The following is an 18,729-nucleotide window of genomic DNA, read 5'->3' on the forward strand; positions in this document are numbered from 1 at the left end:
AACTTAAAAACTACTGGATAGAATTGGATAAACTTCATACAATGGTAGAGCATAATGAGAGGAAGTGCCGTGTACAATAACCATAACTCTATTCTTGCTTATTACTGAGTTATTGCCCTTTGTTACTTTTTTTGTCTGGAGTTAAACTTGAAAAGTACTGGATGGAATTCATTAGAACTTCAAACAATGGTGAAGCACAATAAGAGGAAATGCAGTGTTCAAGAATCATAACTCTACTTTAGCTAATTACTGAGTTATTGCCCTTTATTTGTTTTTTTTTGCTGTCATTTTTTTCCAGACATTAACTTGCAAGCTACTATATGGAATTTATTGAAACTTCATACAATGGTAAAGCACAATGAGAGGAAGTGCAGTGCACAAGAACCATAACTCTATTTTAGCTAATTACAGAGTCATGGCATTTAATACTTTTTTCTTGTCCCGAGCATAACTTGAAATCTGTTGGATGGAATTTAATAAAGCTTCATACAGTGATAGATCATAATCAGAGGAAGTGCAGTGTACAGGAACCTCAATTATATTTCAGCTAATTACAGAGTTACTGCCCTTTGTTACTTTTTCTTGTCCGGAGCATAACTTGAAAACTATTGGATGGAATTTAATAAAACTTCAAACAGTGATAGATCATAATAAGAGGAAGTGCAGTGTATAGGAACCGCAATTATATTTCAGCCAATTACAGAGTTATTGCCCTTTGTTACTTTTTTCTTGTCCGGAGCATAACTTGAAATCTACCGGATGGAATGTAATAAAACTTTATATGGTACAGCACAATGAGAAGGAGTTAAGTGTACATGAATCATTACACTATTTTACAAATTACAATGACAATAGTCCATAAAATCAAGTTGTCATTTATAGGTTGGCTTTCCAAATAGTTGACTGCACAGTGCCGGATGAATGCGGTGGTTTTGTCTTTGCGCAAAATATAGCGGGGAATGGGCCTACCAAGAGTCCCTGGGGTGCGGGGGCATTTGGCAGGGATTTTACCATTTGTTCGTCTCCGCAGGGCGGAGATTTTAGCCGGTGTTGGCTTGACCGGAAGTCAAAGTCCCTGCTATTCCCCGGACCTGGGGGGGGGGGGGGCGTGGTTACAATTGACTGGTGCATAAATGCCAGCTTCGACAACCCAACTCGAAGCCTTTAGTGAATGTCCTTATGAAAATACGATTTTTAGTAATTACATCAACCAGGTATAGTGGACATATTTTAGTAATCCAATTCCTTAATAACTTATTATTAATTTGTTATTGTTTGCAACAGGTTAGAAAGTGGGATGATGACAGACCAGCAAGCCGAACTTAAATTTGAGTACACATCATGCGGTAATTTATTAGTATTTCACAATCACTTTATGAAAATGTATCCAAACAGTAGCAGGTTTGGATCTTTTAAGTTTATATCTTCTGTTTGTTTCATTCCTAAATAACATTGTTTCATGCTGGTTGTAAATTATTTCCGGTCACGGCCATGATATTATATCATTTTCTAATGAAACAACAACCTCAGCGTGTTTGTCAATTTTGTGAAACTATTTTGTTTGCTTTTTATAAATTTCAGGTTTTTTACTTATCCCTCAATACTTCTTAATACATTTCAACATTCTGTAAAAGCACAAATGTATTGGTTCTTTTTTTTATAGCCACCTGGTTGCTAAAGCTCGAGAGGACCTTTATGGACAAAAAATCCTGTTCAAGATAGTTCTGTCTTGAATTCCATACCACCTCCAGAGAATGGAAAATTTCTTCAAGTAAGAAGAGATTCTAAGCAAGTGCATTTCTGACTCCTCCAAAATGCTTCTTTGTAGTCAATTACCTTGGAGTTGTTTAATATCGGTACTCATTGCAAAATATTCAAACATAATATATTTCATCTATTTTGTCTTGATCTTTGAATACGTCAAATTACACTATGACTATCATTATGTGACTATATCAACGTTATCAACGTTGACGTCATTTGATGTTGACGTCATTTCCTGTTCATTATATACATACAACCTGATGAAGGCCGAATGGCCGAAATGTTGTTTCATAAATAAATAATTTGTGTTGAAGTTGGACTTCTTTAATTATCACCATATGTGACAATATCAAATTTATGACTACATAAATTTATGTTATTTGCAGATTCTGATGTGCCAGCAGCCTGAAGTGGTCAAACAATTTGAAACTGGATGCAGCACAGAATCCCATATTTCAAGGGAATGCAGATGTTAGGCACCCCTGTCAAACTTGTTTGTGTGTAAATAATACAAAATGTAACATTTACAGCAAATATGTAATAATTGAGCAACGTATAGACAATTGCAAAACTCTGTTCTGTTAATTTTGTGCCATATTTAGCATTTAAAACCAGATACTTTTGTTTGTTCGGTTTCTTTTATTCATGATTTTTTCAAGAAGAAATCAGTTCGGTGTATAGACGTTATGGTGTTTTAACTGTCAATGAATCCAAGATCACTGTATGTTGTTGAACTGATACATATGTTAGTGCATATGTTAGCTGTCAGTACAGAAAACATTGATTGTGCTTTTGAGAACACTGAATTTTATCAACATAATTTGACACTGTACATATTGCAAGCATTTTTTCAGATAAATCTATATAAATTAATAGTAGATAACTGTAGCCTTAACTTGTGCGTATTAACATATGCCAATAGTTTAATAGCCTCATGGTGTCATTCTGTATAAATTATATAATATAATCATTTTAATTGTTTCAATTGATTTCATATATAAATGGTTTTGGAACTAAAATTTGGTCTTGCTCCATTGGCTGGTACACTCAACAAATATAAAAATATATGAAATAGTGCTTAGTGAGCTCAGCTGACAGTTTTTCACTGAGTTCTTATTTGGGTGTGTTCCAACAATATCACTGATTTGATTACTTCTATTGTATATTCTATATAGGTGCTAAATTTAGAATATATTTTCAGCTCTGTTGAATGTTGATTGTAATTGCAATTTATCATTCCTTTTTAGATCATCCTGTGGATTAAACATTATGTGAGGGTTAGAAGTCATTTGTTTGTAATTACACCTTGATAAGTTTAAAATTTAATATACTGGGTCTTGAAGTCCCATGATATGAACAGAACAGAACAGAATCATAAAAACAGACTTAATCATAAAAAGCTCATCGTCACAACAATATGTATAGAAATAATGCATGGCATGTGACAATTATAACATAAGTTCTATCAATAAATAAATCATAAATTGATATAAATATTGTGAGAGTGTGTATAACAATAACAAGAATGTCATCGATATAAAGGTATAATATGAAAAGGTAATGATTTCGGTGTTATAAAAATCTATATGAATTTCTCTCTATATATAAATACTGCTCAACGTTGATTAATACAGCCGCAAGGTTCAAGCTGCGTGGTACATACAACTTTGTGGTTACTGTGTAAGGATATGAATATTACAAAAAAAGACAACAAAAACAACAACAACAACAACAACAACAACAAAAATCACGCACACAAAAGGAACAAGAATATGTACATCTCGTATGTCCTAAGGATCTACAGATTTATCTTTAAACACTACCGTTTATGATACAATCAAAATAACAATGAAACATAGCAAAAATTTATACTATATTAAGGAATCACGTAATTTGAAGGACTTATCACAGTAAAGCGCTAACTTCCTTAGGGTGGTTTGGTTGTTACTTTGCATTAAAACAATATATTTCATCAAACTCGTATGAGTGTAAAAATACTTCGGAATATATTGACGTCTAAGGTCCGCATATACTTGACATTTGAGGACGAAATGAAATTCGTCCTCAATATCATTTAGATTACAGAGTGAACATTTTCTTTCATTCCTAGGAACCTTATTGTGTCGACCTATTTCTATATTTAGTTTATGGGATGATAGGCGTAATTTAGATAAGATACTTCTATACTTTGTATTTTCAACAAGACTGAGATATGAAGATTGTTCAAAATGTGTCTTAATTTCTTTAAACACATCTAGAGACGAAGACAAGTCTAACCCAGACCTCCAATTGCTGATATAAATATCTCTGAGTCTACTTTTTAGTACGGGAACAAATACGTCCATTTTTACCAACCCAGGGTATAACCATACTTCATAAAGACCGGATGATTGGAGAATTTCCTTAACCTTTGATGCCCAGTTCGTAGAAGAATGATTTTCAACACTATAAATTTGATCCTGTAATATAACATTTAAAATGCAATTATCTTGCTTGACTATATGAAGTTTTAAGAAATATTTAACCATTCTTACATGTCTTTCGATATACAATGGGAACCTGCCCAACTCTCCGTACAACGCCAAAGTATTGGTTGACTGTTTCACATTTAATACCCATTTACAAAACTTTTTGTGGACTCTTTCTACCACGTCCGAATTTATATAACCCCAGACTTCAGAACCATAGTAAAGTACTTATAATACGTATGCATCAAAAAGATTAAACATTATATCTATTGGCACTTTAATATTACGGACTAGTGCCATAAAAGAGTGAAGTAATATCAACCCCTTTCCAACTAAAGTTTTTGTAGCTTGCATAAATGCACCGCCACTACTAAATACAATTCCTAAATAATTAAACGAGCTAACAATTTCCACTTCCTTATTGTCATAAAACCATTTATCATTAATACCTAGTCTTCCACCCTTCCTGAACACCATTACCTTAGTCTTATCTATATTAACAGTGAGGTTCCATTTGCGACAGTATGAATGTAAACCATTTAGAGAATTCTGTAATCCTGCTTTAGTCTCTGATACAATAACTCTATGAAACAGGCCAATGTCACTATTAAAAAAATCTGATAATGTTCCCAAGTGTTTTACACATAGTTTCACTTCATTATAGAGTGATCTTACTAGGGACAAAACTTTACCATCAATTCCCAACTTAATAAATTTATACCAGAGTCTGTTTCTATCAATGCAATCGTAAGCTTTTTTATAATCAATAAAACAACAGTAAAGCTTTTTTTTCTTTCAAACTGCTTTTGAATCAATGAATGCAAAATAAAAACAGGATCCACAGTACTGTACTTATTTTTAAACCCAAATTGCGCATCTGTTAATATACTATTTTCCTCCGCCCACGCTTTTAATTATTTGGATCTGATTGATCGCCCTTTTTATGGATTGGGATAATAACACCAGATGCCCAAGACCTTGGAAATGACTTCATGTCCAATATATGATTAAAAAGAATCAATGGCCCAATGATTAGTGGAACTGATACCTTAAAATACTCGCATAACACATTGTCAATAGAAGCTGCCTTATTTGAGCCTAGTTTCCCAATTGCTTTTTTAATTTCATCATTTGTGATAGGTGCATCCAACGAATCAAACGTAACATTTTGTTCTACCTCCGCATCAAACTGGCCAACAAAATCATCATAGTCAACATTATCACGAGATCCAACACCTGACATGAGGCTACTAAAAAAAGTTCGAAATTCCTCGTTAGTGATATTATCGGCCCCATTTACCACCTTCGATGGTTTAAATATTTTCAAAAATTATCTTGGGGTCATTCGTCTGAGATCATTCATTTTACGACAACGTGCATATTTAAATATATTTTTAGACTTCCGACACTGATACTTGTAGTCTTTCTTCGCGTTATACAAAGATGCTCTATCAACATCAGAATGGTTAAGATTAAATTGACGCACTGCATTTTTATATATTTCATATTTATGTTTACACAAATCGTCAAACCATTCCTGTTTCCTATTTCCATCATGAAATTCGACATTTCTTTTTTTTAGATCATTTACGAAAATACTTATTTCCGTGACCACATAAAAAGATTGTAAAAATCGATGTCAATCTATCAACATTCCCCTCCCCGCTAATCTCAGTATTTAGATCCTGTATCAGGCTATCAATATTTTGTGTTATATCTCTCACAAAAGAAGACGTGTATTTTGTATCAAATTTATAAAATGTGAATTCATTATTTCCATCGCTTGGATCCCGATGTACTGTCTTTACTTTAAATGAGAATGACACAGGTGCATGGTTAGAAAACATATTAAAATCCCCGACTGTGAAATTTGCAAGCAGATCAAAATTATCATGGTGTGTCAACAAATAATCAACTACACTGGCCCCGTTATAGATCATACAGGTAAATTTCCCACGGTCTCCTGGCCATCGACCGTTAACTATACGCTGATTGGTTGCCTTGCACAGGTCTAGTAAGTATTCACCAAAGCGATTGGAAGTGAAATTTCGCGAGACGCGAGGCGTAGGTGTATCTATGACGATAACGTCATTTACATTTATACTACGATCGCATTGAATGAAATCCGCTTTACTACCAGTCCTACTATTTAAATCGCCTGACAAAAATATTTTCCCACGTTGGCTAAACAATAAAATATCTTGTTCTAACTGGGTAAAAATGTCAACATTATACATGTTATGAACTAGAGATGACTCCGGGGCAATGTATGTAAAGCAAATATATAGATCATCATCAATATGAAAGAAGTTTTTATCTAGTCTTATCCAAATAATACAATCAATTGTATTTTTTATTAAATGCACACCATTATGAATGTAATCTTTAATATATACTATAATTCCACCACTGGATCGTTTGGCCCGTCGATTTTGATATTTACGATATGAATGAATAGGTTTAGAATATCCTTTTATATCTATAATAGAGTTCTTATTAGTCCATGACTCGCTTAAACATATAATGTCATATTCACTAATGATATTTACAAAACTACTGGAAGATTTTTTCTGAAGTGAAAGCCCTTCTACATTCCATGATATACACTTTAGCACCCCTCACTGGCGTCCTAACAGGGTCCACGTTAAAGCTGGTGGTTAACAAACAGTTTATCGACCTTAATGTAGGCTTCCTTTCCATCCTTCCGGGCCTGGAGCATGATGGGCATCAGTTTCCGGCGTTGCTCGACTACCTCTCTTGGGAATTGTTCAGAAATACCGTAGAGTGTACCTTTCAGCTCTTTTGCCGCACGGCGTACCTTCTCGCGATCGGGGAAGTCGGCGAACTTGGCCACAATCGGTCAATTTTTTTCGGCATTGTAGGGACCTATCCGGTGCGCCCGCTGCAAACGTATTTGTTGAGAGGCATTTTCTACTTTTAGTTTTTCTTGTATGAATTGTAATATTTTTTCCTCACAGTTTTCGTCCTTTTCCTCTGATAATTTATGAAACAGTAAATTGTCACGCATACTGCTGCATCTGAGGTCCTGGATTTCTGCTCTTAGAGCTGTTTTACTGGCATTGCGCTCACTTTCAAACTTTTTTACTTTTTGAATGTAACTATCTAAGTCTTTGTGCTGTTTGTTTATTTCCGACAGTGTTTGGCTATCAAACTCGCGGCTCCTCTCAATGTCACGCACATTACTCTCAAGATCATTGATCTTTGTCTCCATGCTCTGGATCCGTGTATTTATATTGTTTACACTAGTTTGAATTGAATCCAGCCGAGCGAGTTTACTGTCCATGCTGTCTAATCTGTTTATAAGCATTGAAACTAGGTCATTATTTATTGTACCTGGTGAATTTGATGTTGTTTGTCCACTCTGTGGCACCCCGGGGTGTAGCGTTCCCCAGGGCGGGTACGGGCTTGCCGCCATGTTAAAGCTCTGAGGGTACATGAAGCCAGGTCACGGGCTGCAGTACTGTGCCTGTGGAGTATGAGGGTTTGGATATTGACTAGACTGGCTGGTCGTAATCCCATTGTTATTGTTATTGCCACTGTTTTGACCTTTGTCAGTGTCCATTGTTTGTCTTTGTTTTCTTTCCCGCCGTTTACTTGGAGTTCGTTTTTCTTCTCCCGGTGAAGCTTTTGACTTTTTTCGTTTTCTAGTCATTAAGACTACTTCATATTAATCCAAAATAGTGTCTGAATGATTGATATATCACTTATTTCCTTCCAAGATACATAAAATAATCCATTTTTTCACTGCCCATTTTTTTCCACCGCCATGTCACACGCATGCGCAATAACATATTGCGATTAATTAGATATGAACAATTGGTTTTGACTATTTTCATGCTTCATTTAGAATAAACCTCATAAGAGGTCATAACATATTGGGCCTTTAAAAGTTAGAAAATTTTAACATTAATTTATTCATACAATTTTATTTCCCACCAGATGTAAAAAGCAACAACCTTTTTTTCAAAAAGCAAGACAAAAAAGTCACTGTTGGTAATCTATAAAAATACATGTGTTGCTGCATATTTAACTGTCACGGGTCTTTTGGTTTATACCTGATTTTAGCAAAGCTGTTTACAATATTCATTAATTGAAATTTAGATAAAAAAAATTCATTAGACATGATGTTTGTCAGATTTGCAAACACAAATTATTTTAAAGTTTATGGAAAGTATCGTTTAGATAATTCTGTAATTAAAGCAGAATTGTGTTTGCCCTTAAAATCTAAACAACACATTTGTTCATAATTAACATTTTGCAACTTTTAGGCGGGGATGGGGTGTATGTTTTTGTAACAAACAAAATACGAATATATTCTGTATTCTCACTGAGATATTTTGCAGACAATTTGCCAGAGCTGCTTGTCTACATATTGTTCATATACAACCATAATTATTAGTAATTGATTTAATGTTTTGCCATGTTTTACCATCATATTTAAATAAATTTTTGCCCATTCAATTCTAGTTAAAATTATAATTACCCCTGCTTGTAATATACTTCAGTGCAACATTATTGATATGTGATCATTTTTAGCTTGACTATTCGAAGAATAAGGAGAGCTATCCTAGTCACCCGAGTGTCAGCGTCAGCATTACCACTTATGTTAAAGTTTGCGTACCACCTCAAATATTTTCAAAGTCCATTGACATACTGTTTTGAAACTTCGCACGCTTGTTCAACATCATGCCCTCAACCTGTACACAGGAGGAGGTCACTGTATCGAGCATTTCGACAGAATTATGCCCCTTTTTGGACTTAGAATTTATGTGTAAGTTTGCGTACCACCTCAAATATTTTCAATGTCCATTGACATCTGGCTTTGAAACTTTGCACGCTTGTTCACCATCATGCCCCCAACCTGTACGCAGGAGGAGGTAACTCTATCAAGCATTTTGACAAAATTATGCCCTTTTTCAACTTACAATTTATGTTAAAGTTTGCGTACCACCTCAAATATTTTCCAATTCAATTTATATAAATATCTCAGCACATCATGTATTGCATTGAAATCTAATATAACAGTGATCCATGCATGTTTCGCCAAAACTTTTCAGTCCATACACCGAAAAGCGGCGGAATAGTCGAGCGCGCTGTCTCTGTGACAGCTCTTGTTTTTATTTATTTTATGTTTGTAACATATTCCTCAAATGCGTTTGTGTACTTGATCTCAAATGCATAGTAGCTTTATTTAAGTTAATTAAGAAGTATAACTCTAAACTTCATATAAAATATAAAGTAATGCATTACATATAATGTATACAATATTATTGAAGATTGTTGCGTATACACTAAATATATTGCTAACAGCAACAGAACTGCTTGTTATTTTAGTTTTATTAACATATACAAAAAAACGTTTCCCTTTTACTCCTAGTATGTTTCACTTAGTCATTAAGTAAACTTAAAGTGTCCGGCAATAACACTTCAAGCCCGTAGAGGCGGCGCCTTAGTTCATATTATGATTTGGTTAAATACCTCCCGCGACGTTAGCACTTTTAGTCATTTGATTTTACTTTTTATGTGTGCACGTTTACAGTGATTGGTCCAACTTTTGCATAGGAATAAACTGATGCACGTCTGATATGTGTTAATTTCTTTCAGAGAAAGCTAACAGATCCCTCCTGTTTATACTGGGAAACAAATCAAAGGTATATCCTTAAATGTTTGTTTCGGTGATAAATTTTCTTAAGAGAGTAAAACTAAAATCATATGGCTCACTTCATGTATAAAATTGAATTATTCCATAACAAATTTATTAAAAGTGAATGAACTAGTTTGGGACGTAATCATTTGGGTCCATATAGTTTGCTCAATACAATGCAAGGCAATGAATCACCTCAGTACAAAGGTGGCTCTGAATGGCAATGACAATTGTTGTATTTTAAGAAAGTTGTTAGCTTCCTTTTTTCGTCCTTTCTTATATAAAATGTATCGTCAAGTGACACTAATGCTTTGTTGATATGGTAGTGGGAGATAATTGCTAAAGCTCATATTTAAATTTGCTAGATAAATTTTCAATTTCATTTTAAAGCTTTTAAACTGTGATAACATTTTCCATTGATTAATTTTCTCAAAGTCTTAACACACGGACCATAAAGCAATAGGTGAACGTTTTACCCATTCAAAAGGTCGTATCACAAATTTAAATGAAAATTAAAGTTTCAACAGTGGTGATTATTTTTGCTTTCACCACTCACTATGTTATTAATGAAAAGCTTAAGTACGCACTATAAATATGTTGTTACTCCTTGAAGTATGCTTTGTTCCGCGCTGACGTTCGATTTAGTAGTGAGAGCGGGCTAAACAAATGAAAACAGTGAAATGCCATTTTTATTTCACTTATCAATCTCTATAAACCACCGGATAGCATATAATAAATAATTAGCAACCGTAATATGTTGTGTCTTTTGTAGCAGGAAAGGCCGTTGGTCCACTGACGGATGCATTTTAGAACAATTTGACAGAGAAAAGGGAACCGTGACCTGCCATTGTAACCATCTGACAAACTTTGCTGTTCTCATGAGCCCCACCAGTATCACTGAAACGGTTGTTATATATTCTTTGAATGAAACTGGTCGTAAAATGCCATAAAATGATGTTTTAAAATATAATGTATCAAAAATATTAAAATGTGTTTTACAAATTCCCGAAATTCTTTCTGAGCGGGCGATTTGTAAATTTACTAGTAAAATCATACGTTACTGAATGAAATTTAGATTTTCTACTTAGAATACTGTTCACCAACGCCGCCTTAGAGTTTTGTCAATCGTGGGATGCAGTATATCTATAATTGGCTTGGTTCTTACCATTACGACCATCGTGTTCTTCTGGAAGTAAGTTGTGTATTGTATAGAAAGTATATGTGAGTGATTTGACAGATGTTTGGAGACAATTCGTGTACATAACTTACACTGGCGAAATTGAACAATGAAATTATCGAAGTCATCCCAATAAAGTTGTATACACAACAATTAACTTAAAAAAATGCTCAGTATGTCGCAGAAGAGTTAATTGAGATTGTATAACCGTACAGGGCTTTACGTTCGAGGAGGTCAATTTTGCTGCTAAACTTATGTTCGGTTCTTCTTTTGGCGTATGTCATCTTTCTGGCAGGGGTAGATAAAACTTCACAACACGTAAGTGCATATGTTGTATTACGTTCGAAGAAACCTATAACAAATATATTAAAAGGCCTTTAATGTTGGTCTGAGTGAATGGCATCAAGACGCTATTCGTACATGTTATGTTAACGTTTTATGAATTCGTATTCTAGGTTATGCACCTGTTAAAAATATCAGTGTTTGAGAAACATGTTTAAACATTTTTTTCTGGATAAAATAAACAGACATGACTGTAATCCTTATCTGACAGGCCGTGTGCACTTCGATTGCTGTTCTGCTCCACTACATATTTTTGACTGCCTTTTTCTTGATGCTCTCAGAAGGATGTATTATTGCGCAAGTGGTGCTTAGACCCTTCGACAAAAGGAACTATTTGCCAGCACTGCTTGGAATTTCCTACGGTATTTTAGCATTCTTTATTAACTGATACGCAACGGTTCCAGCAATAGTTACGCCCAATGGTTTATAAGAAGGAAATACTTAAATATTTTATTTAGAGTTTACATCCCAAAGGTAAGCTTGTTAAAACAAAATTTAAAAATGTGATGCCTTGTGATCCACTGTAGTAGAGATCTCATATGAAAACGAGTCGTTCGTTGAAATATTTTATTTATTTAATGTCTGTTAAATTGCCGTCTGTCATATTGCATGATTTAAACATGAATATGAATACTGGGACATACTTTTCTAAACCCGTTTCACACAACTGCATTCTGCGCATGCGCAAATCCTCACCCACAATACATCTACATAGTAAAAAGACTGTCAGCCAAATGAGTAGATCTTAAAAAAATAGAAAAAAAATACGTAAGTCGGATGATCTGTAGGAAAGTATCACTTCTCATTGCTTGCATAAAGAAACATAGCACTGGAATTGCAGTCTCGTGCGACACTGTATTTTACCTAAGCAACTGAAAGTGATACAACCACGCAGATCAGCCGAATAACACGATATTCCCTTGTGTTCGATACACTAACTGGCCACAAATCTGTTCATTACTGCAGGCAATATATCCCCTCCCCTAAACCGTTAGTTAAGATGACGCTTTTCACTAAATAAAATTGATTTTGTATTGACGACGACTGATACCTTTGGCCCTGAGTTCCGAGAGGAGATCCACTTTGACTGCCAAACCTTTTGTAAAGCATCTATGTCATCAAAAAGTAGACCTATGAACAAAAATAGTTCTAGATAACCATCATTTATAATATTCACATAAGTCGATTCGTTTAAAAATCAATACATATGACTGAAAACTATTATATTCATCTGAATCAACAAAACAACACTGTTAACTTTTTAACTAGTACTGGTAATGTCAACATGAACTAAATTATTCATCTCTGGCTATGCAGCCATGAATCAGCGATGCGGCCTTTTATAACTGTACATGTAGCATTTGTATATGCCGCTTTTCATAACTTCATAATAACTGTATATGTCTGGCGATACCACCATGAATCAGCGATATATATATAACATTTGTGTATATTTTTGTATACAAATCGATTTCTAAATTTGTAAGTATTGATCCTTTAATCTATTTGCGTACGTAAGAAAAACTAATCTAGCATTTTAAACATATAGACTCATCCTTATGTTGGCTAAGCCATTTCTTTACAAACTTTCCTAGACAGAAGTCAACTACTAGTAATTTCCAAAAACCAACGTTATGCAATATACAAACATATTAGAACACATTTAGGATATCTAATATTTGGCATATAAAGTCGACGTTTGCGGTATTTAATACAGCGCTTTGACGATTATATATACATGGAGAAATGTCCTAGGTCACCAAGAACACCATCACTACAAGCATTCTGACGAACGTTTAAGGACCAATTGCTGCCTAAAATATGTACATTTTAGATTACAGCATCATTGATCAATCCCAAAAAGTATAAGCCATAAAAATAATTTGCATACGTTTTGCATCAAATATATGGTATATAATTATAGTTTTGTAAACAAACTACATTGCAACCATCAGTATCTCAAATGTTCCATGCATCACACGTTAAAAACAGATAGAAAACTATAAATATTATAATTAGAAAGCTTAGATTTCAGTCTCTCTTAATCTAAGATATAAAACGTAATGGACATGTTGGGATTTGGCCATCATGCTATATATCATTTTGAACTGTTAAAAAAGAAACCAATACTCATTGCTACCAGTGTACTTGTGTTCTATTATTTATCGCCTTCTTATTACAATATAATTAAAGCGCCGGTATACTGACCGGATCGAAGCCTACTAATGAATGTTTGTTTAGCTATACAATTAAGCACATGGTGTAGGTATCGGTGAGAATGTGCGCCTAACCCCTAACCAAATTAGCTAACTATAAGCATTCAACGACATAGTTTTATCTCTATCAAATCCCCAAAACATGTGTTTGTGAGTCCCTTCTGGTCAAATGAATATTATAGTGCCCAATATTGAAGCCAACCTTCTATGTGGTGGGTAAGCAGGCAACAGTATTCCACACATTGTCAGATACTCACTTGCTACTCAGATGCATGGAGTGTAATGGAATCGCACAGACGTGGGTATCATACGATGTATTTACGTTCTGAACATTTTCAGGAATGCCCTTGGTCGTTGTGTCCATTTCAGCTGCAGCATCGAAGCTGAATGGTTATGGAAATGATAAATTGTATGTACGCCCGTAGTTTCATTGTATTATAGAGATGAAAGAGTATTAAAATCACTTAAATAACAAATTCAAACTCATGTTTTGCTACAATTTGTTGATTTAAGAAATTTGGATGCCTGGTGATCCCATATTATTTTGGTATCATTTGAAAGCGTTTTATGTTCAGATATCAAAAAGTATAAACATTAGATAGAAACAAATTTAACAAACAAGTCTTTTTGGCCTTTAGCAACAGCAGATATATCGATTGTTCACGTCTGGTTTCATTGAAAAATGAAGATGAAATATACAAACTGTAATAACCTTACGAACGATGTACTTGCTCTCATTTATTTAACATACTAGTTATCAGCGAGCATTACCCTTCAAAATGATATTAAACTTAAATGGGTCACCATACATAAAAAAAATAACATTATGGTTAAAGGGGCTATCAGAGAACTAGCGTTGTGTGGGCCAGAATCCTTAAATTATAAGAAAGCAGCATTCAAGTGTTTCTTTTCTAGCTGCTGGCTCAGCATTGATTCGGGACTTTTCTGGGCTTTTGCTGGACCGGCGTTGACAGTCATATTTGTAAGATATTTCTGTATTAGATAATTAAAAACATCCTTGATTGTACCGTTAAACATTTCAACAAAATATGTGATAGGCAACATACTCGAAGCTCTTGTTCTTGTGGAAACTGTTTGGGCAATTTAGTGTTTGAGTATATGGAAAAGGATAAGTATATAAACAACGTACTAATTCCGTCACATTCTTCTGAACTAGTTTGCTAGTTATGGGTAATTGTTGTAAGTTACGCGGTATATGTTGTTGATTTTATTCATATAATTTATGATGTTGTCAATTTTTGTGTCACAGGTGAACACCATCATCTCGGTCGCTGTCATCAAAACGATGTTTGGGACTTCCGCTATCTCAAAACGCACGGATGCTGACAAAATCAAGAAAGTTTCTTTTTTTCAATCGCAGTCTACGTTCAATGATTTCTGCAAACTAAAACCCAACTATTTACACTGTCAGTCAAAACATAGTTAACAATCATGCCTAGAAACGTTTCACAACAGTTTTCTTTATTTGCTCTAAAATGAACAGGATAAATGCTCTCAAATTATGGTTATAATGTCTTATAATCTGTCACAGGACCGGGATACGTAGCGTGTGTGTCTTGTTGCCAGTCTTCGGGATCACGTGGCTGTTCGGAGTGTTTGCTGTCAACAGGGAAACTTCCGTGTTCCAGTACCTCTTTGTCATCTTCAACAGTCTACAGGTACACGTTTCATATTGATCATACTCATGTGCAACAGCCTGCAGGTACACGTACAACAGTATGCTGGTACACGTAAAGCAGTCTGTACGTACATGTACAACAGTACAACCGTATGCATGAACACTTCCAAGAGTTTGCAGGTGCACGTGTGGCAGTCAGCATGTAAACATGGAACACTTATGTATGCACTTATGTATGCAATCTAAACATGTGTTTTTCTATTAACGAAACATTGCTCAACTTAGTGTATTACACAGTGTAGGTAAACAATACCAAAACATAACTATCGGTCGTACATAAAAGAGAATAACTCTTTGTCTGTATTTACAGGGGCTACTTATCTTCATAGTTCAGTGCATTCTGGATAGGAAAGTATGTTTACTCAATTTTTCTAAATTAATTCAACAATGCTTACTAGATGTAGATGCAAAATTAAGCACGTTTATTTATTTAATCGAGTGTTCTTTTGAACTACATGATCACCTTAAACGTGTATACTAAAACTTTAAAAATGTATACTAACGTCTATCAAACACGTATGATAACTTTGGTGTCTATTGCACGTTTAAACCATGTTGTGTTCTTTCTACGAAGGTGCAGGAGGCGTTTAAAGCCAGGCTTACCAGGTGGTTTGCCACAGAGGTGTCGGCCACTGCTACCGAAATGAAAGCGCGGTAACACATTGTTTTACAGTTTAAAACTATCCTTACTACTTTGTTTTCGGCTGTTTGGTTTTCGAAGCCATATGTTTTCTATTACAACTGATATATCTGTGGCCATTTAAGTAGTCTTACGAAATTGATTGAATCCAAATAATGGTTCTAGGTTATTAATAATTTGTCCTCTTTGCTTATTATTACAGATTGTAAATAACATTGCAGCTAATATAAAGAAGATCGAATGTGTCAAGAAAATTAGTTAAACTCTGAAACGTATTTATATCTTCGTCTTTATGCTTTTTATATCTTTGATCAAATTATATAATTTGGTTTCCAGAAGTAGCAAAATCGACTGAGATGTCCACCAACTGCATATCTGACGATTGTCTAGACTACATGTATATACCAATAATCGAATACAAAGAGCTTATAGTGGACATTCCACTAGTGTCTATTAGTCTGTCCCTCTGAGGTTAGGAACTTCACAATTCCATGAGCCTCATAATGATTAGCCTTCAATGGAAACTACAACTTCATTCCCTGAAACAATTAAAATTAAACATTTTTTTTTCGATACACGTTAAGGATGCATTCAATTAAATGCTATATCATTAGAGAGATATACGAAGTCATAAATATACCTGAGTAAGTTATCGTGGGTATATTTTTAATTATTAAGCACTGCAGAAGTTTTATAATAACGCAGTTGATACTAATAGAATCCAACGACCAGTAATATTTTCAAATGATCAATAACTCTTATTATTGCATAAAATGTATGTTTTCGGTCCGATATCGTGGTGTGTTAAAACGCAAAAACCCGGGCGTTATCGGTAGAAAACTTATGACCGGCTTTTTGTTTTACATAAGCGCTTTAATTCAGGGCTCGCATCATAACAATGGCAGCTGAGTGACCTGGTATCTGACGAAAGTGGTTCAACGATGCCAACTTTTGCACAAAAAACAAATTTCAGCATATATACATGTAGCTGTATACAAATATCAACAAATTAAAAAAACGCATCTAACTTACATATTTTCTTCTGTTGTCTTTTCCTGGCAAGCTGATGTGTGTTTACTAGTACTTTCTGCAGTTGTTTTGACTATTTGTTTGCTTTAAAAGCACTAAATTAAGTCTAAACGTTCAACTTCTCCGAACTTTAGTTATTTCTTTCGATTTTATTCAGAACAAACGACCTATATGGACATGATCTCATTACGTCGTATGCAACGAACAAAGAAATTTCAAAAAGAAAATCTCTGATGCTGAAGATGGTATACATTTTATCAAGAACATGTGTTCAGGCTTAAATTAATTGTCAAAACAAACAATGGTTAAAGTAGGACTATATCGGTAATTAATCGATTACCCAATAGGTATTGTGTGTAAATACTCCCAGTAATCCAGTCAATTTCCAAAGAAAACAACACTTTCCAAACGAATGAACACTGCAAAAAATTGGCGTCGAAACAAAAATGCCACTGCCGAGTTATGTTGCGGCCCGAATCGAGCTTAATGACATTTAACAGCCTTTTTAAACACAAACGTTTCTCATGGTGTGTATTTTATGCAATAATAGCGATAATACACCTTTTTGAGGTCGTTACCATCTGCAAAGGCCCGCAAAATGGTTTACAGCCCGAGTGCGTACCCTATAATCATTTTGTTATAAAAATCATATTTATATATGCCTAAGTATATTCTAGTATTTATTTTATGTATAAAGCTTATCGTACTTGTAGTTTGGAATCTAGTCGACTACTAAGTAGTGCACGGTTTGTGTCAGAATATATAGTGAATATTTGTTGATTCCAGAAAACGTATTTTATTTCCTGAGTCTTCTTAGAAGGAAGTTTAAACTGGCACAGCCACGAGTGAAAATATCATTTATTTTTCAATTATGACTGAAATACAATACCATTTCACACTACAATCAATAGTGTTTCGCTTTCTTTTATTCGTCTGTTTGGATATTTATTAGTAAATTCACTTACCCGCGTGGAGCCTCCAACGCTTGTCATTACGCATATTAATAAGCATAAACTAAATACATGTTAGCCAGTAGTTTCATCGTATGTCAATAGGATGTTTAAAAAAACTTTTAACCCCTTTCTTTTATTTATTTTGTGTCATGCATTTATTTAAATAAAATCCATTAATGGGATTAAAGACGTTTTTATTATTTGTGTAATATCGTAATGAAATAAACAATAATTTTGATTGAAATAATGTTCTTGTATGAAAATGTACATTCGCATTTATGTTATTAAATATGTTTGAGTTATTGCTTATCTCATATATGCATTACAGTTGTGTTTTTGTTAATATCATGCATGCTAAACTATTATTTTCTACGACATATAGTCTTGCTTATTTGGTAATAAATATTAAAGTCCATTTAAGAATTGTTTTAGAATTCCATTAGCGGTATGAGTTATGTGTTCGTCGATGATATTGACCGTTTAGAGACGAGGGACTGGGAGGCTGAGGGCAAGGGACTGGGAGGAAGAGGGCGAGGTACTGGGAGGCAGAGGGCGAGGGACTGGGAGGCAGAGGGCGAGGGACTGAGAGGAAGAGGGCGAGGGACTGGGAGGCAGAGGGCGAGGGACTGGGAGGCAGAGGGCGAGGGACTGGGAGGCAGAGGGCGAGGGACTGGGAGGCAGAGGGCGAGGGACTGGGAGGCAGAGGGCGAGGGACTGGGAGGCAGCGGGCGAGGGACTGGGAGGCAGAGGCCGAGGGACTGGGAGGCAGAGGCGAG

General features: G+C 34.8%; 1 protein-coding gene across 7 annotated transcripts in view; it reads left to right on the top strand.

Moving 5' to 3' along the window:
* Window positions 1-18,320, top strand: part of LOC128209847 (adhesion G protein-coupled receptor L3-like) — a 68,564-nt gene extending 50,244 nt beyond the window's left edge. For 5 of the 7 annotated variants that reach the window (XM_052914087.1, XM_052914091.1, XM_052914090.1 and 2 more), the window contains 12 exons: window positions 9,858-9,904; window positions 10,670-10,802; window positions 10,986-11,089; window positions 11,290-11,392; window positions 11,628-11,778; window positions 13,972-14,041; window positions 14,548-14,614; window positions 14,903-14,988; window positions 15,185-15,311; window positions 15,642-15,683; window positions 15,906-15,985; window positions 16,308-18,320. In XM_052914087.1, the coding sequence (XP_052770047.1) occupies window positions 9,858-9,904; window positions 10,670-10,802; window positions 10,986-11,089; window positions 11,290-11,392; window positions 11,628-11,778; window positions 13,972-14,041; window positions 14,548-14,614; window positions 14,903-14,988; window positions 15,185-15,311; window positions 15,642-15,683; window positions 15,906-15,985; window positions 16,308-16,326 (1,029 nt within the window). In that variant the 3' untranslated portion in view covers window positions 16,327-18,320. The remainder of the gene's footprint in view (window positions 1-9,857; window positions 9,905-10,669; window positions 10,803-10,985; window positions 11,090-11,289; window positions 11,393-11,627; window positions 11,779-13,971; window positions 14,042-14,547; window positions 14,615-14,902; window positions 14,989-15,184; window positions 15,312-15,641; window positions 15,684-15,905; window positions 15,986-16,307) is intronic. The other 2 variants (XM_052914089.1, XM_052914092.1) reach the window with 1 other exon arrangement.
* Window positions 18,321-18,729: the final 409 nt, after the last annotated feature.

The sequence above is a fragment of the Mya arenaria genome, chromosome 11 (assembly GCF_026914265.1).
Source record: "Mya arenaria isolate MELC-2E11 chromosome 11, ASM2691426v1".
Taxonomy (NCBI): Eukaryota; Metazoa; Mollusca; class Bivalvia; order Myida; family Myidae; genus Mya; species Mya arenaria.